Raw genomic sequence first — 23,532 nt, 5'->3', positions numbered from 1 at the left:
ATACTGTCAAAACGTATTCAGCCTAAATAATACAAGTAATGTACTAATTCATCAATCACGTTATATTCAATTTGCATTATGAAATCGCATGTTATAGAAGAAGTACCTGTATACAGCAATGCAGTTAATTTTGATTGGTAAATATCTTTTGGAAAAATACTCCCACATTAAAGATTTTGTAGATTAACTATATGCAAAATATGTTATGATTTTCAGAGATGTAGCTGGCGTTATTGCTAAGTTTACATTTTGCTTTTTAACCTACGGTATTACTGTCCAATTAGTCTATGTCACCGTTTATAGGAAAACTTAGGACTGTCTGAACAGGATATGCAAATCATGTACTCGCCCCACCAATTTTTTTACCAAGATACTAAACTGAGATTCTCAGAATCTATAAACTTCAATAGCAATTGCAATCTGTAGGATCCCTATGCTAGTGTGTATGTTATCAGTACCAAAGAGGTGGTTTGGCAATAGTTAAGTTTTATCATGGTGTGAAAAGCATGTGTTGAATGACAGCCGTGACATTCTCTGGCATGTTCAGTACTGCAACTTTACACCATCACATTGTGTATGCTGAACCTTTCAGGGAGGTACTATTAGAGTGAAGTGTGCCAATTAACATGGGAATTTGGACACAAGCTTCTTAATTTTCACATTTATCTACTTTTGGCAGATACTTTTGGCAGGGAGGTGGCTCTAGAAATAGTGGATGCATTGGTGATCATTTTCCAATGTTCAATAGATTCAGGATCAATTCCTGTGGATTGGAGGATAGCTAATGTTATCCCACTTTTTAAGAAAGGAGCGAGAGAGAAACCGGGGAATTACAGACCAGTTAGCCTGACTTTGGTGGTGGGAAAGATGCTGGAGTCAATTATTAAAGATGTAATAATGGGGCTTTTGGATAGCAGTAAAAGGATTAGTCCAAGTCAACATGGATTTATGAAAGGGAAATCATGCTTGACTAATCTTCTGGAATTTTTTGAGGATGTGACAAGTAAAATGGATGAAGGGGATGAAGTGGGTGTAGTGTATCTAGACTTTCAGAAAGCCTTTGATAAGGTCCTGCACGGGAGACTGGTGACTAAAATTAGAACACATGGTATTGGGGGTAGGGTGTTGACATGAATAGAAAATTGGATGGCAGACCAGAAGTAAAGAGTAGGAGTGAACGGGTCCTTTTCAGAATGGCAGGCAGTGGCGGGTGGAGTGCCGCAAGGCTCGGTGTTGGGGCCGCAACTGTTTACCATATATATTAGTGATTTGGAAGAGGGAATTAGGAGCAACACTAGCAAGTTTACGGATGACACAAAGCTGGGTGACAATGTGAACTGTGAAGAGGATGTTAGGAGGTTGCAGGGTGACCTGGACAGGTTGAGTGAGTAGGCAGATGCGTGGCAGATGCAGTATAATAATATAGATAAATGTGAGGTTATCCACTTTGGCGGCAAAAACAAGGGGGCAGATTATTATCTCAATGGGGTTAGGTTAGGTAAGGGGGAGGTGCAGCGAGACCTGGGCGTCCTTGTACACCGGTCACTAAAAGTTGGCTTACAGGTACAGCAGGCAGTGAAGAAAGCTAATGAAATGTTGGCTTTCATAACAAGAGGATTTCAGTATAGGAGTAAAGAGGTTCTTCTGCAGTTGTATAGGGCTCTGGTGAGACCACATCTGGAGTATTGTGTACAGCTTTGGTCTCCTAATTTGAGGAAGAACATCCTTGTGATTGAGGCAGTGCAGCGTAGGTTCACGAGATTGATCCCTGGGATGGCGGGACTGTCATATGAGGAAAGATTGAAAAGACTATGCTAGTATTCACTGGAGTTTAGAAGGATGAGGGGCTATCTTATAGAAACATATAAAATTATAAAAGGACTGGAGAAGCTAGATGCAGGAAAAATGTTGCCAATGTTGGGCGAGTCCAGAACCAGGAGCCACAGTCTTAGAATAAAGGGGAGGTCATTTAAGACTGAGGTGAGAAAAAACGTTTTCACCCAGAGAGTTGTGAATTTATGGAATTCCCTGCCACAGAGGGCAGTGGAAGCCAAGTCACTGGATGGATATAAGAGAGAGTTAGATAGAGCTCTAGGGGCTAATGGAGTCAAGGGATATGGGGAGAAGGCAGGCACGGGTTATTGATAGGGGACGGTCAGCCATGATCACAATGAATGGAGGTGCTGGCTCGAAGGGCCGAATGGCCTCCTCCTGCACCTATTTTCTATGTTTCTATGCTACATAATGATGTTGTGAAAGAATCACAGGAAATTTACAACACAGGCCATTAGACCAATTGTGACTGTGCCAGCTGAAAAAGTGCTCCTCTGTCAGATCCCATCTTCCAGCCCTGCTGATCACACAGCCCGTCATGTACACTTCCAGTACTTTTTGAGTGAGGATTCCTGCCTCTGCCTCTTTAACAAGCAGAAATTTCTGCACACTTAAAACCTTCAGACTTAAATCAGTGTACAAAATCATGAGAGGAATAGGTTTGGTAAACGCAGAGTAGGGCAATCAAGAACTAGAGGACAGGTTTAAGGTGTGGGGGAAAGATTTAATGGGATCCTGAGGGGTAACTTTTTTACACAAAGGGTGGTGGGTGTATGGAACAAGCTGCCGGAGGAGGTAGTTGAGGCAGGTACTATCGCAATGTTTAAGAAACATTTAGAGGAGTACATGGTTAGGATAGGTTTAAAGGCATACATGCCAAAAGCAGGCAGGTGGGACTAGTAATCATATATAATTATGTATAATTATATTATATAAAAATAATATAAAGAATATAATAAGGTTTTTTAATGAGACTGCCGCAGAGGTTCTCCTGAACCAGCTTAATTAATGGGTGAGTGCAGTTCCTGTGGATTTCCCCGTTTACTGAACCCCACTGACTGCCAGTGTGCACCACCAGAGGCCCGGCCCGACGCTCACCAACCCGGCGGAGGCCCAGCCCAACTCTCACCAGCGGCCCGACAGCCCGACCGATCCTCCATAGCATCCATCGGCCTACTGACAAGCCCGACCAACCGACTGACCGACCCTGACCCTAACCCTAGCTGTGCATTTGTTATTTAACATTTTTATTTAACAGTTAACATTATAACTTTATAAAGATAAATCAATTGAGAAACAAAATGAACAGCAAGGTGAGCATTACCTTTATTCCTTGGAAACCTTGTAATTGTTTTGATGTAATTGGGAGGCAGCCATGATCCCAGAGTCCTCGCTGCCTAGCGACCATAAAGCAAAGCGCGGGATTGGTCAATTTGTGCCCGACCTCAATATCAAACGTGCATTGATTGGGCAATTACTACTCAGAAAATTTGAGGTTTTTCTCATATTTCTTAAAAATATGCAGTTTTTGGTCTTGACGAGTTTCAGGTATAATTTATATAATATTTTTACACAATATGTAAAAAATTTAGGTAGTTCCGTGAGTTAGGTCACGAACCTGAACGAAAAAACTCCTCGGCCCACAGCCTAACAATTTTTCAGTTGTTTCCTGCACCCTATCACATCTTTGCTATAGTGCAATTTTTTTTAACCAGAACTAAGCACAACACTCAAACCATGGTCAAACAAGTGTTGAACATTATTAGGGCATAACCTGATTCTCTGGTGTTCTATGCCTTTAGGTATCGTGTTGCTATTTGGTCACTTTATGAAACTTTTCTACTACATTTGAGGAAATGTGAACATACATGCTCCATCTAGTCTTCAACACCTGCCATTCATTGTATATTTCCAAGTTCATCACCTCTTTGTTCTCCAAAGGATTTTTGCCCAACTGGATCATTAATATTTTTATGATGATTATGGTTTTCCTTCTCACTGTCACCCAATTGCTGATTTACTGCTAAAGTACTGAAGGCCACTGAAAGTTTATTCTTATCAGGCAATGAAACTGCTGACAAACAAACCATCAAAAAAAGCTAGATTTAAATTGTTAGTTATAAAGAAAATGTTATTGGAGCTACTGTTTTTGTAGAAATTGGTTCTAATTCAGGGTGCTGCTTGGTATTGATTCATTCCATTGTGATCACTTCAAAACCAGAGAGTTCTGCAAATCACACAATATCCATCTCACAATGTCGAGTTGGGAATCTTCTCAAGCAATTAACATCAATAACCGAATCTCTAGTAATTGGGATGATTATATATACAGTACCTATATGAACCAAATCACTTTTGTTCGTACCTTATTTTGTTTCGCTTTCTCTGCTAATGTTTTTACATCTGCCTTCCTGTAGCAAAATTATTATAGCTTCACTGATTTGAATTTTATAAATAGAACATCTCCAATATGTAGATACACTGCATGGTTAAAGTGTTAAATAAAATTGAGCAAAACATAAACAGCTGGAAGAACACAACAGGTCAGGCAACATCTGTGGAGGAAATGAACAGATGATATTTCGAGTCAGGACTCTTCTTCAGACTGACCCGAAATATATGTCTGTCCATTTACTCCACAGACGCTGCGTGATCCACTGAGTTAAGGGCCTGTCCCACTTCACAACCTAATTCACGACCTTTTTTACTCGTGGACATTTTTCATCATATTGAAAAAACGCCCCGACCTACTTGATGCCACGAGTACCTACGACTAGCATCACGACCTACCTACGACCTCCTACGACCTTGTGACGACCATGCTGCGAGTATGAGTCAAGGGCAAATTCGACAGAGGTCGTGAATTAGGTCGTGAAAGTGGGACAGGCCTTTAACTCCAGCACTGTGTTTTCCTCAAGATTCTAACATCAGCAGTTCCTTGTCTGTATTAAATAAGATTGTTTGGATGTATAGATCCAGCTATTGATTGGACCCATGAGGTGATTCTGCAGTTCCAATTGGATATTTTTAATTGCACGTAAACATGTCACGTGTATTGTTTACAAAATCATGGGTCTAGGTGTCTTTCTGTTTATTGATTGATAACATTTTATTTCCTATAGGATTCCGGCATTAATGAACAAATTAATTTTTAGCGGAGACCATGCCAGGGATAGTGATCTTTAGGCGGCGCTGGTCAGTGGGGAGTGATGACTTGGTGCTGCCGGGAATCTTCCTCTTCCTCATTCACACTACCTGGTAATGATTGTTCTTTTCATTGTTCTTCCTCTTCTAAATGGCATATTTTGTGAACTGACAATGGAGGTGGAATTTACTTGACAATTAAAACATTATACAAATGAAATTTGTCACAATTATCCAGACATAGAACATAGAGTAGTGCAGCACAGGAACTTTTTTCAGCCCACAATGTCGATACCGAACTTAATGCCAAATTAAGCCAATCCCTTTTGTCTGCACACAATCTATATCCCTTAATTACCTGCACGTGCCTATGTAAAAGCTTCTTCAAAAACACCACTCATATCTGCTTCCACTACCATCCTGGCAAGTGTGTTCCAGGCACCTGCCACTCTCCTTTACATTTTTCCCATCTCACCTTAAAAGTTATACGATACGATAAAACTTTATTCATCCCCGGAGAGAAATTGGTCTGCAAACAGTCACCACACACAAGATACACAAAAAACATGAAATTAAAAGTGAAAACAAAAAGAAAATGACAAGCGACTGTTGGCTGGCTGTAGTGTGCACAGCATCTTCACCAGAACAAATGAACAAACAAACACAGACTTATCCCCTGGGCAGAGGATTCTAAATCTAGAGTGGCCCCGCTCCCCACACCAGCCCCCCTTAGTTCTCCCACTGTCCCTCACGGAGGTCTCCCCCATTGACTTCCCCTCCGCCCCCTTATGCTCATTGACCGTTGATCGCGGGTCGATTGTGAGGCCCCACTGTCGCTGAGGTTCTCGTTGCCGCCGAGGCCCCCGATGCTCCTGTTTCCGCCGATATGCGTATTTGACATTTTCACCAGGGGAAAAAGATTCTGACTGTTTACCTGTTTATCTGTGCCTTTTATATTTTTATATACTTCTATCAGTTCTACACTCAGTCTCCAATGCTCAAGTGAAACCAAAACAAGTTTGTCCAACTTCTCCTTCCAGCTACTACCCACTCATCCAGACATCATGCATTGTACATCTCTTCTGAACACTCTGCAAAGTCTCCACATACACAATACACAATACACAATACAATTTATTTGTCACTTGAACCTCATAGAGGCTCAAATGAAATGTTGTTTCTGCAGTCATACACACAAGAAAAAAAGACCCAAGACACAACACAATTTACACAGGCAAAAAAACTTATCTCTCCGCTGCACTCCCCATTCCCCTCCCGATGTCAGAGTCAAAGTCCCCGGCGGGCGATGGCAATTGTCCCGCTGCCATTAACGCCGCGCCGGGTGATGCAAGGCTGCGCTCCGGGTCTTGTTGTTGGAGCCCCCGGCGGGTGCTAGCAAAGTCCCGCAGCCGTTGAAGCCGCGCCAGGCGATGATGTAAGGCCCCGCTCCAGGCACTCCTCGACCCCGCGACGCGGGCGGGTGAAGTCGCCGTTGCGGAAGCCCCGAAAAGCGGTCTCCCAGCAGGGACCCGCGGGCTCCCGGTGTCACTGTCCACCGGACCTGCGGTAAGCCTCCGAATCCCCGGGGTCGGGTCGCAGCCGAGCGCCACCACAGCTCCACCGGTGAGTAGGTCCGCAGCTCCGCGACTGGAGCCCCAGGTCGTTCCGGTTGGAGGCCGCTCCACGTTGCAGCCCCAATGACAACGGAGACCCGACAGGGAAAAGGTCGGGTTCTCCGTGCAGGGGAAAGATTTTAAAAGTTTCCCCCCCCACACACACACACACACACACACACATACCCCATCAAAAAAAAATAAAAACTACATTAAAACGGGACAAAAAATAACAAAAAGACAGACGGACTGCAGAGGCCGCTGCGACGTGAGTCGCGCCGCCCACCATTGAACAGCAGTTCTCATATTTCTGTAATGGGGCAACCAGAACTGCAGATAATACTCCAAATCAGACCTTGCATCAGAATGCCAAGTTAAAGGGGATTGCCCTTCTAAAGATAACTAGAATAATTTGTTTTTATGTGTAGCACCTGTTAAATATGTTGAAGTAAACTGCACAAAGCTCAACATAAAAATGCATTAAAAAGTGATCCTGCCTCTCCCCATTTCTCCTCTGATCTACCTCACTACCAACCCCTCAAACTCTGACTCCCTCACTCCCATACTTTTTCTTATGACATCTGTTTTATGTTTGCAGGTTTGTAGTGCTTGCTGTAGTGCTATTCGGCTTGACCTACAGCCCCCAAGAGCCATGTTCACTCAACTTAGTAGATCATGGTAGAGGTTATTTAGGCATTCTCATCGCTTGTATGATATCTGAGGCAGCAATAATCTGGCTGAGTATGCGAGGCAGCATTCTTTACACAGAGCCACGAGATTCAATGCAGTACATTCTGTACATCCGAATGGGTAAGATGTTCTTATAATCTGTTGAAAATGGTTGTTCTAGGACATCAATAATAATTCATTGTGACAAATCCTACCTTAGTATTAGTAAGGCTCCCAAATTGAATTTGCAATCTTTTTTTTAGAGTTATTTCTCTAAAATGTACTTTAATGCTAAAAACACAAATTATGTTTGAGGTGCATATTGTCACCAGTAAACAATAAAAGTGGATTAGGCTGATTTGATTAAAGCTGGGAACTGAGCCTTCTGTTTTGCGTTAATCATGGGACACTTGCTAGTATTAATCTATTCAATTTGTTACATTCTCTTATTTCTGTACTGCTGACACTTAATCTGAATTTGCCAATTTTTCAAATAATGGCAGGGAACGAAAGACACAAGATCATGAAATAATAATGTGCATTTGGAATATTGGATGGCTCTGAGGGATTTAAAGCTCCAGCGTGTGCTCCTATAAAGTAATCAGTTATGGATGATGCCCATAATTTGCTGGTTTCATTGTGAGGAAAGATCAAAGAAACATTTAATTTGAAACATGCTTCCCTATAACCCAGTGTTTAAGAAGGAACTGCAGATGCTGGAAAATCGAAGGTACACAAAAAAGTTGGAGAAACTCAGCGGGTGCTGTGGTGTGCACAGCACAGCACCCGCTGAGTTTCCCCAGCTTTTTTGTGTACCTAATACCCAGTGGCTGGTTGTATCATTGGTCGAGGTCAGCGATTGTTGTTCATCTACTGAAACGTGCAGTATGTGCAATTGGTTTTGTCTAATTTTTTGGATCTGTTTGTTTTCACTATGCTATGCATTATCTTCTTCGACAGTTCTTAAGGGTCACAGATTACTTGCTTCGAGTTCCATGCGTTTTGAGCGAACTGATAAGGTTAATGTGAGTCTCGTGGACTCTGCCACAGATTATTATGTTTGACAGACAGAGAGGGTGGATAGATTGGGAGATGGTGCACTCCTCTCACCATTTAGTTTGGACTTCTGTGTATCATTGATTGCACAGGAGGGTTCTGTTGCTGTTGCTAATGTCCCTTCTGATTTTGGATGGTCATGGGACAGAGATTCACAGGTCCATGAGGAAAACACAAAAAGATGAATAGCAGCTAGCATCAGTACTGAACTGATAGAACATTTTCAAACGGCATTTGGCAAATCTTTATTGATAACTAGACTAAGTGGGACCCATTGGGTCCCTGTCACACGGGAGGCCTGGTCCCCCAAAGGAACCCGTTACCCAACGCAATATTCTACCACTCATGCCTATCCCCCTTCCATCAAATCTATCCCTCCCTGTCCCCCTCTCCCTCTACTCCCCCCTCTATCCCACCTTGCCCATCACCCCGGACCCCTTCTATCCCCCTCCCTACCATCCTGCACTCCACCACCCCTCTACCCTACTCCCTCCTTCTCTTCCCCCTCCCTCCTCCCTGTCTCGTCCCTCCTCCATCCCTCATCCCTCTCTCCCTTCCTCCCCCTCATCACTCTCCCCTCTCCCTCTATCCCTCTCCCTCTCTCCCCCCTCCCTCCCTCTCACTCCTCTCCCTCCCCACTCCCTCCATCTCCTCTCCCCCCCCCCCCCCTCCGTGCTGTGGGCTGGGCTGCGGCGCTCCCTCTCTCCATGTAACGCTGTGGTGTGTTAGGGCCGCTCCCGGTGTCCGCGCCCACTGGCAGGAGCCGCTGGAACGCGGGACCCGCAGTGTCCTTCGCCAGCTGGTATACAGCGGGGCTCGCCGCTGCCCACCCCCCCCATTTCCCTCTACTATTCCATCTCCCTCCTCCCCATTTACCGTATCCTCCTCCGCTCACTCCCTTTCCCTGCCCCAGCACCTACCCAGGTCATAGAGCAGCGCCAGGGCCTGGAACTCGGCCTTGTTCTCGTATTCGGCCTGGTCCTGGCTGTAGGCAGCCAAAGCACTCGCGGTCGTGGGCCTCGACGGAGCCGGGCTCGCTGTGCCGTGGGCAAGGTGAGGGTGGCGGGCGGCCATGCCAGAGCTGCTCACAGAGCAGGAAGCGGAGGCTGTGCTGCAGAATGGCGGCCCCCCAGACGCTGGTAAACATTGACCCAGGCCCCGGGCTTGGGCCCGATTCCAGCCCTCAGCTCGGGCTCCAGTCCAAGCCCCGACATCATCTCCGGGCTCGTCCCTGACCCCGGACCCAGGCTCGTCCTTGGTTCCAGCCCAGGCCCAGTCCCCGGGCTCGGCCCGGGACACCACCCTCCCCACCAGGTACTGTGCGGCCGCAGCTCCTCGGGCGGCACTCCTTCAACAAGGGGGCGGGGTTGCTTTGGATCCCTCCGAAAGTCCGGTTGGTAACCTCCGGAGCGATTGCGCAGGAAGGGACGGACCGTCCCGGAGAGTGACAGTGAAAGAGACTATCCGCACGGCGCCGACTGGCAGGAGTAGAGATCGATCTGCGCACGCGCAGTTTTTAAGATTTTTAAACCTCGCTAACTTTTACGACATTCAACCGATCAGAATGAAACTTGGCGCACTCGCATGGTGGGCTGGCAGCTCAGTCACTCAGGCCTGGTGGACTGGCAGCTCTGTCACAGGCCTGGTGGCCTGGCAGCTCAGTCACTCAGGCCTGGTGGGCTGGCAGCTCAGTCACTCAGGCCTGGTGACCTGGCAGCTCAGACACTCGGGCCTGATGGGCTGGCAGCTCAGTCACTCGGGCCTGGTGGGCTGGCAGCTCAGCCACTCAGGCCTGGTGGGCTGGCAGCTCTGTCACAGGCCTGGTGGCCTGGCAGCTCAGTCACTCAGGCCTGGTGGGCTGGCAGCTCAGTCACTCACGGCTGATGGGCTGGCAGTTGACTCACTCACAGCTGGTGGGCTGGCTGTTCACTCATTCACGGCTGGTGGGCTGGCAGTTGACTCACGGCTGGCTGGTTGACTCACTCACGGCTGGTGGACTGGCAGTTGACTCACTAACGGCTGGTGGGCTGGCAGTTGACTCACGGCTGGTCATCTGGCAGTTGACTCACTCATGGCTGATGGGCTGGCAGTTGACACAATCACGGCTGGTGGGCTGGCAGTTGACTCACTCACGGCTGGTGGGCTGGCAGTTGACTCAAGCATGGCTGGTTGACTCACTCACGGCTGGTGGGCTGGCAGTTCACTCACGGCTGGTGGGCTGGCAGTTGACTCGCTCACGGCTGGTGAGCTGGCAGTTCACTCACTAATGGCTAGTGGGCTGGCAGTTCACTCACGGCTGGTGGGCTCACACACACACACACACACACACCGTCCATCACACACACGCACACACACTCACACACTCACACCCACATACACACACACTCCATCACACTCACATGCGCGCACACACACACCCTCCATCACACACACACACACACACACACACACACACACACACACACACACACACACACACACACACACACACACACACACACACACACACACACACACATTGACATCCTCCATCTCACACACACACACTCCATCACACACACTCACAGCCACACACACACAGACACCCTCCATCTCACACACACACACACACACACACACACACTCACACCCTCCATGTCACACACACACACACACTCCATCACACACACTCACACCCTCTATGTCACACACACACCATCCATCACACACGTACACACACACACACACACACGCACACCCTCCAGGACACACACACTCACACCCACACACACACACCCTCCATCACACACACCCTCCATCACACATCCACACCCTACATCTCCCTCTCACACACACACCCTCCATCACTCACACCCTCTATCACTCACACACATACATACGCACATTCACACACACACACACACACAAGACATATATGACAGTAAAACTCTCTTGAATCTACTCACGCGGCTGAGCGCAGCCTCTCCACTGAGCGGGACTTGTGCAATGAGCGTGACCTCTTGACTGCGCAGGACTTCCGGAGTGAGCGGGACCTCTTGACTGCACGGCACAGCCACAGTTCAGTTCACTCATGGCTCAGACACAGTTCAGTTCACTCACGGCGCAGACACAGCTCAGTTCAATCAGCACGGCACAGACTTACAGTTCAGTTCACTCACGGCGTAGACTCACAGTTCTGGACTCAACACTAACTCACAATCTTCCAGGGTGACTGACTCACGTCTGGCCTCCGGGGCTTTATTCTCCTTGCCCCCTGGAAGGGGCGTTACCTTCATCATGGTGACTGACAGGCGAGAAGACCAATCTATATTATTACTAAAAGTCTCATCTTGACCACTTCCGGCCTACGTTGTAAATACATTTTAGAAAAAATGCTACCATATAGTGCGATGATTTTATTGCCATCTTACTCAACGTCCTCCTCTTCTCAAAGTGCCCCAAGGTTTTTTCCGATTGGTGAAATAATAAAAAAGTTATGAATGTTTAAAAAATTGTGAGATCAGCAGATTGGTCTTCTTGCCTGTCAGTCACCATGATGAAGGTAACGCCCCTTCCAGGGGGGCAGGAGAATAAAGCCCCAGAGGCCGGACGTGAGTCAGTGTAATATATATATATATATGCCTCAACTTAAAAAAAACACACTAGTATTTAGCTCCTTAGATCTCCTTTAAATTCTCCCCTCTCACTTTAAAACTGTAGCCTCTAATTCTTAACAACACTAAGGGCTCAGGTTAGTGCTAGAATTTTATTATATTGCAAATTTCAGCAACTATTTTAAACAATTTTCAAGGTGTGAATGACATTGGGAAAGCCATAAATTGTCTATGCAAACATCCTTTAGAAGATAATGGACTTCTCAATGAATCTTTGTAGATTGTGGTGAGGGTGTTCCTGCACTCTCTAAAGTATTACCTTGTATTTCACTCCTGGTGAAAAACAAACAGCAGTAAATGTCTGTGGACGCCTGGTGCAGGAGTAGAGGTGATGGTGTTCACATTGTTAATGATATACTCCATTTGAAAGGAAGATGTTGGGCTATCACAATGACCTTGATGTTTGGCTGTAGGTAACATGTACGCCTCTGGTGGCTGTGTTAGGTGGATGGGTTGTTATCAAACAGACTGATTGTGTTGGGGGGCTGGGGGTGGAATAGAAAGGCAATGTGGGATCTAGAGGTGTGTTGTTTATTGGATAGTAAAGCCTCTGTACGACTCCTACACCCACAGTATTGATATGACTGACCCAGTTAGTATCAGTGGTGCTGCCAGCAGTATTAAAGTGGGATGAATATGATGCTAATTTTTCTTTATCTTTTTCTGTATCTACCTTGTAAAGTAACTGTAAATGTTTGTTTTGCATGCATTATGTTTTTTTCCATTTTTAATTCAATGCAAGTCATAAGTATGGGAAAATTAAAAATAAAACTGCACAAGCTAAAAATCTAAAATAAAATCAGAAAATGCTTGTGATACTTAGCAGATTTACGGGTCTTTGACTTGAAATGTCAATTCTGTTTCTCTTCTCACAAATGCTGCCTGACCTACTGAGTATTTCCAGCATTTTCTGTTATTATTTAAGTTTTAAAAACACTGGATGTACATTATAGACAAAGAGGTAAGGAAAATAAGTGAACAATTTGTCATAAAAGTGAATTGGAATGACAGTGGAAAATATCTAAAAGCAAGTTACTGGTGATTGGTAACTTATTTTGCAGTTTATTTTAATATTTGGTAATTGCATGGGATACTCTGACAACTTGGTCACTGATTAAACTTTACTGGATCTTTTACTTAATTTAGTCCTAATTTGTCTGTCGATCAACAACACATTCTGCATATGTCTTCTTAAATTTTAAGTTAATCTCTTTTGAGCATGAAATATAATCTATGTACCTGGCTTTTTTCTTACAGCAATAGTGCTAATAGAATTTGCATATGCAATCATAGGAATTGTCTGGTTAGCACAGTACTATCACTCTTGCAATGACACCACTGCAAAGAATGTTACCCTGGGTAAGTACACTGAGCTAAGCATGCACTCAAGTTATTAGTATTATAATATATATAGCCTGTAGAATGAATCTGAATTGTTCTGATGGTCAGTTTTCAGGATGAACAGAATCACAAAAATATAGATTCATTATTTTCTTTCTTGCCCATTGTACTTTTGAGCTTTTCTTAAATATTGTTTCACTTTTAATTCTGTACTAATAATAATAATAATAAATTTTATTTAATGGGCGCCTTTCAAACATCTCAAGGACACCTTACATAGTATATCGGAATAACATATAATCGGAATATAACAAGTAATAAAGACATCACAGAGACACAAATTAAAAACAGGATTCAATCCAAAAACAGAAAATCAAAAACACAGTGTGAAGAGGGAGCAGCGGCAGCCAAAGTGGGACCCGTTGGGTTCCTGTCACATGGTAGGGCTGGTCCCCGAATGCAATATTCCACCACTCACCATATCCAACTGCGCAGGTGTGGCTGATGGGTTCCCGTTGTGACGCGAGTCACGGCAACCCACCCAACTGTGCCTCGCCATACCTCTTCCTACCCCTATCCTCCTCCATTCCCCCTCATCCCCAGCACTCCCTCCCCTCCTCTTGACCCTCCCTCTTCTTTCCCCTCTCCTCCCCCATTCCCTCCCTCACCTCTCCCTCCCTCTCCTTTCCCCTACCCTCAGTCACTCCCTCCCTCCCTCCATAACCCCTCTCCCCTCCCTACCCCTTTTCTCTCCCTCTATCTCCCTGCTCCCCCACGCGGTTGACAGTTTCCCTTTGTGACACCAGAGATTCCTGTTGTGACACGTCACGGCAACCCTCCCCAAGTGTGCCTCGCGATCCCTCTTCCTCCCCCTATCCTCCTCCTTTCCACCTCATCCCAGCACTTCCACCCCCTCCTCTTCACCCTCCCTCTTCTTTCCCCTCTCCTCCTCCCCTCCCCCACTCCCTCCCTCACCTCTCTCTCCCTCTCCTTTTCCCTACACTCAGGCATTCCCACACTCCCTCCATAACCCCTCTCCCCTCTCCCCTCTCCACCATCCTTGACGTCATTGTGAGGTGGAAGCTGCTGTGTATTTTAAAACAGATTTTTTTTAAATGTAAATGAGATCCCATTGTTATGTCATTGTGGTGTGGAACACTGCTGACGGGCAGTTTAAAAAAAAACTGTTTTTTGTTAATGTAAATGAGATCGCATTGTGATACACTGCTAACTACCAGTGCAGATGGAAGACATTTTTCTCAAAGTGGTGTTCTGTAAAGTAAAAAATGTGTATAACGTAAAATATACCATCAATCTGAACGAAACTTGCAACACTAGACCACATAACAATGGTGAGTAAGAGAGACCAAAAATTGTAGCGCTATAGTGTATCGTTTTAGTGTAATTTCAGGAACCCTGCACAGACAGACATAGAAACAAACAAGTGAGAGTATAAACTAGACCAAGTGGGACCCGTGGGGTCCCTGTCACACGACCGGCTTGGACCCCAATGCAACCCATTCCCCCAACGCAATCTTCCACCACTCACCCATAGCCCCCACGGGAGGCCTGGGACCCCAACGCAACCCGTTGCCCAGTGCAATATTCCACCACTCACCCGTTCCCCCAACGCAACCCTTCCCCCAACGCAATATTCTACCACTCACCCAAGGCCCCCAGTTGGGTTCTTTAGTAAATTGTCAGTTTCTTTGTTGAACTAAATTAAGGCGCATGTTGCAATCAAAAGCGCTTGAACAATTGGTTGGGAAGAAAGGGGTGGCTTATTTCCCTTTATTCACCCTCCCTCTTTTTTAACTTTTCATAAAATCCACTGCACTTGCTGCCAGGAAAAAAAATCCAATTGCACTTGCAGCCACTACTCAGTGTTCTGGGATTTGCAACATTGTAGATGGCAATCCCACTGTGACGTCATAGCTGTAACTGCCACTGCAACTTCAAGTCATTTTTCTCAAAGTGGGGTTGTGCAAAGTTAAAAATGTGAATAACTTGTAAAATATAACATCAATCTGAACGAAACTTGAGAAAAACTCACCACAAGACAATTGTGAGTAAGGGTGTCCAAAAATTGTAGTGCTATCGTGTACCGTTTTGGTGTAGTTCGGGAGCACGCGCACACACAGAATCACAAACAAGATGAGAGTTTTTGTAATATATGCTAGACCAAGTGCAGACCCGTTGGGTCTGCTCCCCCAACGCACCTGTCCCCTACCTGTATCCCCCACGGGAGGCGTGATGTGGACCTCTGAAGTGTGAATATTATTATTAGAACTTTGATCCTCAGAAGGTTCAGGCTCTGTTGTAGAGACTTGAGCTTGTAATCTAAATTGACTTTTCAGTGTCGTACTGAGAGTGTAATAAGAGCCACATTTCACACGAATCAATAAACTGGAGCTCCCTCTGCCTGTGGTTCTCCAAGTGTAACGGGGAGCAGATAAAAAATCATCATCCAACCATTTCACCATGTTTTTTGAAGGATTTTGTTGCACACAAAATAGCTGCCACTGATTACCAACAGCACACACGTTGCTATATCTCAATAATACTACAGAGTGATGCAATATAAAATAATGATAAATACAACATTGTGTGCAATGATAGGTGCAAAGCAGCAGAATGATGCATGATTGCAGTGTAAAATCTGAATTAATGCAAAAAGAATATTAAAGTTCATTAACAGAATAACCAACCAGGTAGAGTCAAGGGCAAGTGATGCACTTCAAGGCTATCCAATTTAGTGCTGATTTATCTGATGTGAGTCTGTTCCATTTAACTCATTGGCAGCACCATCTAACATGACTGATGGTATGCTTCATTTGAAGATGGTACGAGCAGTGTACAGTGACCATTTCACCAATTCAGCGTCTGCCACAGATTTATATAATAGCATGGTGGTTAAATTATTGGTAATAAAATGTAATAAAAAGGAATTGTAATTCTAGGGCTGGCAATTCAGAACCATGTGATGATGATGGGGAGGCCTGAGTTCAAGTTGCACCATAGTAGTCGGGACCTTTTAGTCTGAAGAAGGGTCCTGACCCTAAACATTGTCTGTCCAATCCCACCATAGAAACTGCATGACCCACTGAGTTCCTCCCACAAATGTTTTTTTTGCAGAAAAAGATGATTTTGTCAGAACACATAACATGGGCAGAAATATCAGCAATTAGCTTTTAGGTATCACCTGGTTACTTAAATAAGTAAATAGCTTCACTCAGTCTCCACCTGTCTGAGACTGTATATCAATGGTTTCCTTTGATGAGAACTTAGCCAGTGAATTATATTTATTATATGATAATTTAGCATCTACCACAAGCAGAATTAATCAGGAAAAAAAGGGGACTTCTTCCTTGTCATTAATTGATTTAGAAACTCGGGGCGAGTTACAGACGAAACAGCTATTTTATTCTTGGCAGTAAAATGTTACTACCCCATTATACTATTCATTGCTAGTGCACTGAATAAATTAAATAATGCAATGGAACACAACACCAAGGCTGAGTAATATAAATAAAACAAACTAAAGAGATGTCAAGCCAAAACAATGTATAATGCATTTTTAAAGAAGCTTACAAATATGTTATATATATTAATGCCCTCGCTCTTAAATTTATATATACATATGTACACAGGCAAAATTGTAATATTTCATCTTGAACAATTCAGGATTGCTTGCTAATTTACTTACATTTCTGTTCTGACTTCCTTTTGCTTCTAGGAATTGTAGCCTGTAATTGGGTTGTTATTCTGAGCGTCTGCATCACTGTAATGTGTGTCTTTGACCGAACGGGAAGAACGTTTGTGAAACTTCACGCAACCAAACGGCGTCAACGAAATCTCCGAACATATAATTTACGGTAAGACGCACTCGTTTATAAACCTCTGACATTATATTGTGGTGCAACAATTAGGAAATTGTGATGTAAATTAATTATATTAGGCGCTTCTAAGTATACTCATTAACTTCGATGCTGAGATCTACTCTCTTCTAAAGTCGTAAATCCATTTCGCTTTTGTATTGTTTAAGAAAGAACTGCAGATGCTGGAAAAATCGAAGGTAGTCAAAAATGCTGGAGAAACTCAGAGGGTGAGGCAGCATCAATGGGGCGAAGGAATAGGTGAAGTTTCCGGTCGAGACCCTTCTTCAGTCTGATGTGTGGTGGGGATGGAGGGGAAGAAGAAAGAATGTGGGAGAGCTTGGATGGGGAGGGGAAGGAGGGAGAAAGCAAGGACTACCTGAAATTGGAGAAGTCAATGTTCATACCCCTGGGGTGTAAACTGCCCAAGCGAAATTTGAGGTGCTGCTCCTCCAATTTGGTTAATGCGAATTGAGTGGAGGTGTTGGGCAAAGCAATCGCCAAGCCTACGCTTGGGCTCACCGATGTAGAGCTGTTGACACCTAGAACAGCGGATGCAATAGATGAGGTTGGAAGAGGTGCAGGTGAACCTCTGCTTCACCTGGAAAGAGTGCTTGGGTCCTTGGATGGAGTCGAGGGGGGAGGTGAAGCGACAAGTGTAGCTCAGTTCGCATTAACCAACCTGATCTCCTGGTGACTCAGCACTTCAACTCCCCCTCCCATTCCGAATCTGACCTTTCTGTCCTGGGTCTCCTCCATGGCCACAGTGAGTCCCACCACAAATTGGAGGAGCAGCACCTCATATTTTGCTTGGGCAGTTTACATCCCAGTGCTATGAACATTGACTTCTCCAATTTCAGGTAGTCCTTGCTTTCTCCCTCCTTCCGCTCCCCTTCCCAGCTCTCCCACAGCCTACTGTCTCCTCCCCTTCCTATCTTCTTCCCACTCCCCCCATCCCCGCATCAGTCTGAAGAAGGGCCTCGACCCGAAACTTCACCTATTCCTTCGCTCCATCGATGCTGCCTCACCCTCTGAGTTTCTTCAGCATTTTTGTCTACCTTTAGTATCGGAAACTTTCCTACGAACCAGTCACTGCATTTCACAGTAAATTATTGCACATGAGCACTTGATGACCAACTTGAGAGGGAGAGAGGGCTTTCCAAATACAATGTATTGTTTTCTGGGAACTCTGTAACTTAGATATTTACCCCAAATGTCGCTGTTACTGAGCGTTGTATCGCATAATGTTCTGTAATACAAGCAGAGTATTTGTGCTGAAGTATGTTAATTTCAGTGTTTTAATGGGTTGACATATGTACCCATATAATATGCACTGAATAATCAATTTCTGAATTTATGTATGGATACAGGCCTTTTGGCCCACTGACTCCAAGCCGACCCCATCGATCACCCGTATACTACTTCTATCCCACTTTTGCATCCTACACATTAGGGGCAATTTACAGAAGCCAATTAACCTACAAACCTGCGTGTCTTTGGAATGTGGGAGGATACTGGAGCACCTGGAGAAAAGCCGTGTGGTCACAGGGAGAATATTCAAACTGCACAGATAGCACCCATAGTCAGGATCGAACCTGGCACTTTGAGGCAACAGCTCTGCCGCTGCGCCGCTGTGACACACTTTAATTAGAAACATACTTATGCTAGTCACTAATATGTAAGCAACATGTTAGATTTTTCACCATAGCTGCTTGTAGCTATTTTTCAGTGTAGATAATGGTGAAAAACAGCAAATGAGATAAATCATTTTTTTGGTTTCTTGATTATTGAGCACTGCTCGTTCTCCCAGGTTTTGAAATTGGCAATGATCCCATCTTCATTTGATATTCATTTGATCAATCACACAGGATCTTGCTTAAGGTCAACATCTCCCATTTAGCAACGCCCTTTCAAACTTGCAGTGGCACCAGTTCAGACAATGTACCTATGCCTTGAGTGGAGCTTGCACCCATATTCAGCTGACACCTGTTGAAACAAACTAAAAATAGCCACCTGACCTTTGGAGGCGAGGATATCTACATGCTTTGCACGAGAGTGTATCGTAATTTAAGATCTGGGACTTCGCAGAATCATTTATTTTGATTTCACAAGCAAAAAAATTCACATAATAGCAATTTGCAATTTAGTGAAGTGAAAAGCACAGGCTAACACGAAGAAATGCTCTAGTCGGAATTAGGCATCTACAGATATATTTAATTTGGAGGTTAATACTCTTCAAGAAATGGCTTCATTGACAACTAGGAGTTTATCAGGAGGTATTCCGAGGCATTCTATCTAAGATCCCCATCCCACCTACAATGTTGGTCTCCAGCCGATATCATTTGGAGCAATTTTTAGTTTGCGAGAATTTCACTTCAAATTTATGCCCCTTATTCTACATTGTTGAGCAGCCAAAGATGCTCACTATCGCTGTTTATGTATAAAACTGTTCATTTGCTCAGACCAAAATAGTACCTGTGTCTGTGTATCTGTAGTGTTAATGTGCAAAGGAAAGAAGCATAACATAAGAGGAAAATTTGGGTGGAAAGCCACTTGTTGAAACTTACTGCTGCTGGCTCTTGATATCAGCATGTCTAGCTATATTGTTGAAATTGACAGAATGATTAGGAGCTGGGAAGAATCAAGAATCCATTACTCTCCAAAAACACTTGTGATATATTAAGTTTGTTCAGAGTTTGAAATGAGGGTGGCAATGTAGTGTGTAACAGTCTCACAGCTCCAGTGATCCATTCTGACCATTGGTGTTGTCTGGTGGAGTTTGTAGATTCTCCCTATGACTGTGTGTATTCCCTCGGGTGCTCCAGTTTCCTTCCACATTCCAAAAACATTGATGGTGAATTGTCCTTTGTGTAGGAGGGTGGTACGAGAATTGTATGGGGCGGGGGAGATGGAGGGTGTTACTGGTCATGTGTGAGAAAATATGTTACAGGGGAATAAGTGGAATGGGATAAAGGGAATTGCTTTGAGACCTTAGATAGACTCAGTGGGCCAAATGGCTTCCTTAGTTTAGCAATGTTACAAAATTTGGAGATTTTAAAAATCAAGTCTGCAATTTATCCCATCAGATAAAGCATAAAAAGAAGTTTAATTTGACACCTAATTCACTTTCATATCTTCAGTATTAAAAAAGTTATGGCCATTTTCATACTCGGAAATTAGCATCTTGTTCCCTATTGCTTTTCCATTGACTTAACACAAAAGCTGTAATCGAGGACAGTCAAAAGCCCATAACTTTCTTAAAAATTAAGAGAACCGAAAGAAATGTTCAGTTATTATAGATTGAAACATTCTGAAACAAATATGAAACAATCTTACTTGAATGACCTGAAATTAAAGCATATAATTAGTTAGTTACCCAATTGTAGCTAATTACAAAATCCAATTACAAGGTCTGAACATCTATCCATTTCTTAAGAAAAGATTAACATTTTTAAATAGCCTAAGTGTCCAAATAGCATTCACATGAGAATTCACAATATAACATGATTTTTAAATTTCATTGTCATGAATTTATAGGCCAAATGGAAGGTATTTAGTGCTTAATTCCCGTAAATTAATGGCCATTTTAATCATCTTGCGAGTAGGATTTTGTGGAACGCGATCGATTGGAACGTTGCGGTGAAGTTAAACCCTATATCGGCAGGAAAAATACTGCCGGTTCGTATGGGGCCTAAATCACCTTTTCGCAACGTAAAATTTGGATTAAGGTCATCCTAAGAAGCACGTTTATATGTAAAATAAACGGCTTTCCTTTAGCTGTCCCGTACCTGAAATCCGTCCCCGTTGTCGGCGTTCACGCCATGAGAAGCTAATTTTTATTTTACTCCAGCGCTGAAATTGAAATTTAAAATAAAAAATTCACAGACCGGCAGTCGGAACAAATCTTCAGCATAAGCTCGCACCCCGAGAAAATAAAACTCCGGCAGGCAGGATAAAACCGCATTTTAACCCCGCCCCCCCCCCTCAAAGGAGCCAAAGTAGCGCACACGGCCAGTGACAGAACTGCAGCGCCGCTGAAGGTAAGTTTTGTAACATACCTACTTAGTTGCAAAAAAAAAGTGTATACTAAGGAATACATTTTCAAAACTGAACGATCTGCCTAATGTGTTAAACTTGAAGACTAAATATGTTTATAAATACAGTCATCGGTTGGAAGAAGAACAGGCTAGTAGCTGGAGTCGACGACTGAAATTCTTCCTTTGCTGCACCAGGACGAAGGATACCCAGAGTGTAAGTATCATTGATATTCTCATTTGGCACCTTAATTCTCTGTGTTGATAAATTAACTTGATCTGTGATAACTACATTAAGATTCAGCAGATGCTTATAGTTGATGTCTACTTTGAGGGCACCCCCCTCCCACACCCTCCCCCCACTCTGTCGCTCCACTCCCTCGCCGTGTACCCCCAAGGCCAGTGATCAGTGATCGCTCAGCCCCCCCCCCCCCCACTTTCAAAAACACTCCATGGCCCCTGGTTCAGATGGAGAGCACTGCCAGATGTGAGCGGGGAAGTTGTCCGTGATGTCTGGATCCCAATGCTCAACGCTTCGTGTTTCGGAGTTGGCTAATGTTATTGATTTGTAATTAGCCTGAGATGTAATTAGCTGACAAAACATTATTTTATTAATCTGGTATATCCAGGGGGATGGGATAAGTGTAATATTAAAATGACATGCAAGGTGTCAGGCTGTCTGTCACAACATCCAGCCCTGATAACCCATTATTTCCTTCAGTATTGGGAAGGTAGCACTATTGTCATTTACCACTCAACTATTATGTTTGTTTACCTCACTGAGGTTACCTTTCTAACCTCCCCCCAAATCTTTGACAGGTTGAATAGAAATGTCCCCAATCTCATTGTTTTATTAATTGAACACGTAGATGAACATCCTCAAGGAGTGTAATCAAAATGAAAACTGATTTAGATGCGATGTTTAAGAGCTTGTTCAAAGAAGGGGCATATTTTAAACGAGTGACAGACATACTTGCAGGGGAATGTGTGAGGAGGTTATTATTTGTCTTTAGTTTTAGCTTGAACCAGGATATCTGAAGATTCAAAGTTTAATATAGTAATTGTGCTGATACTGACTCCAACCAACCACGTAATGAATATCATCCATTCCGGAGGTTTTATTTTTCTGATGCCATTTAAACTTCACTTGATTTTGTTCGGTAAAGGGGAGCATTGGAATAAAAATTTGCCCTTGGTGCATATTAACTGTAATATAATAATGTATGCATGTTGGTAGGTGCAATCAAAACAAAGATCTTTTATGTTTACCACAGAAAATATTATGTACTCTCAAGATCACATTAAATAGAATATTATTGCTTAAATATATAGTTATTGGAATTTGCATTTCGGAAAAGTCCCAGCTGCTAGGAAGACAGCAAATTACTGAAAATATTAGGGGTGAAAATGATTTCAGGACAGTTTGTTAGGAAAATGAAGGAAATACTAACAGAATACTGAGTGAGTATAATTTTATGGATGAGAAATTGTGTTCAACCAATTGATGACTTCTTTGACAAAGTAACTAGCATGTTAGATAACAAGGAAGCCAATGGATGTCGCAAACTTTGTTATACAAAATTTGGTCCGTGAAGTGCCCCATAAAAGATCACCACATTAGATAAGCACCAGTGGACTTGGTTAAGTCCAGGGGGTCAGATATGGGGTATTATGTGCAAGCCAGATATATTGTCAGTGCAGAGGGGTTAGATATGCAAAAAAAGTAATGATGATAAAGGAAACACGCCATTGTAAGCTGTTTGTAGGGTGAAAATGAGAAGCTGGTGCGACTTGGGTGGGGATAGCGAGAGAGGAAATGCTGGGGTTACCTGAAGTGAGAGAAATCAATATTCATACCATTGGGCTGTAAGCTGCCCAAGCGAAATATGAGATGCTATTCCTCCAATTTGCGTTTAGCCTCACTCTGACAATGGAGGAGACCGAGGACAGAAAGGTCTCTGTAGGAATGGGAAGGAAAATTAAAGTGTCCAGCAACCGGGAAATCAGGTTGGTTCACGTGGGCTGAGCAAAGGTTTTTCTGCGAAACGATCGCCCAGTCTGTGTTTGATCTCGTCGATGTATAAGAGTCCACATCTTGAACAACAGATACAGTACTTGAGGTTGGAGGAGGTGTAAGTGAACCTCTGCCTAACCGGAAAGTACTGTCGGGAACATAATCGAGGAAGGAAGTATAGCGATGGGTGTTGCATCTTCTGCGGTTGCAGGGGATGAGGGGGTGGTTTGGGTGGGAAGGGATGAGTTAACCAGGGAGTTGTGAAGGGAACCGTCTCTTCGGAAGGCGGAAAGGGTTGGA

The 23,532-nt window shown here is 44.0% G+C and overlaps 1 protein-coding gene across 5 annotated transcripts in view; it reads left to right on the top strand.

The window, feature by feature from the left end:
• dagla (diacylglycerol lipase alpha) overlaps positions 1–23,532 on the top strand; it is a 174,109-nt gene that overhangs the window by 99,241 nt on the left and 51,336 nt on the right. For all 5 annotated transcript variants that reach the window (XM_033039052.1, XM_033039049.1, XM_033039051.1 and 2 more), the window contains 5 exons: positions 4,956–5,091; positions 7,189–7,400; positions 13,226–13,327; positions 17,046–17,184; positions 21,348–21,435. In XM_033039052.1, coding sequence (XP_032894943.1) covers positions 4,997–5,091; positions 7,189–7,400; positions 13,226–13,327; positions 17,046–17,184; positions 21,348–21,435 — 636 coding nt within the window. In that variant the 5' untranslated portion in view covers positions 4,956–4,996. The remainder of the gene's footprint in view (positions 1–4,955; positions 5,092–7,188; positions 7,401–13,225; positions 13,328–17,045; positions 17,185–21,347; positions 21,436–23,532) is intronic.

The sequence above is a fragment of the Amblyraja radiata genome, chromosome 20 (genome assembly GCF_010909765.2).
Source record: "Amblyraja radiata isolate CabotCenter1 chromosome 20, sAmbRad1.1.pri, whole genome shotgun sequence".
NCBI classification, from domain to species: domain Eukaryota; kingdom Metazoa; phylum Chordata; class Chondrichthyes; order Rajiformes; family Rajidae; genus Amblyraja; species Amblyraja radiata.
This window is presented reverse-complemented; position numbering and strand designations above follow the sequence as displayed.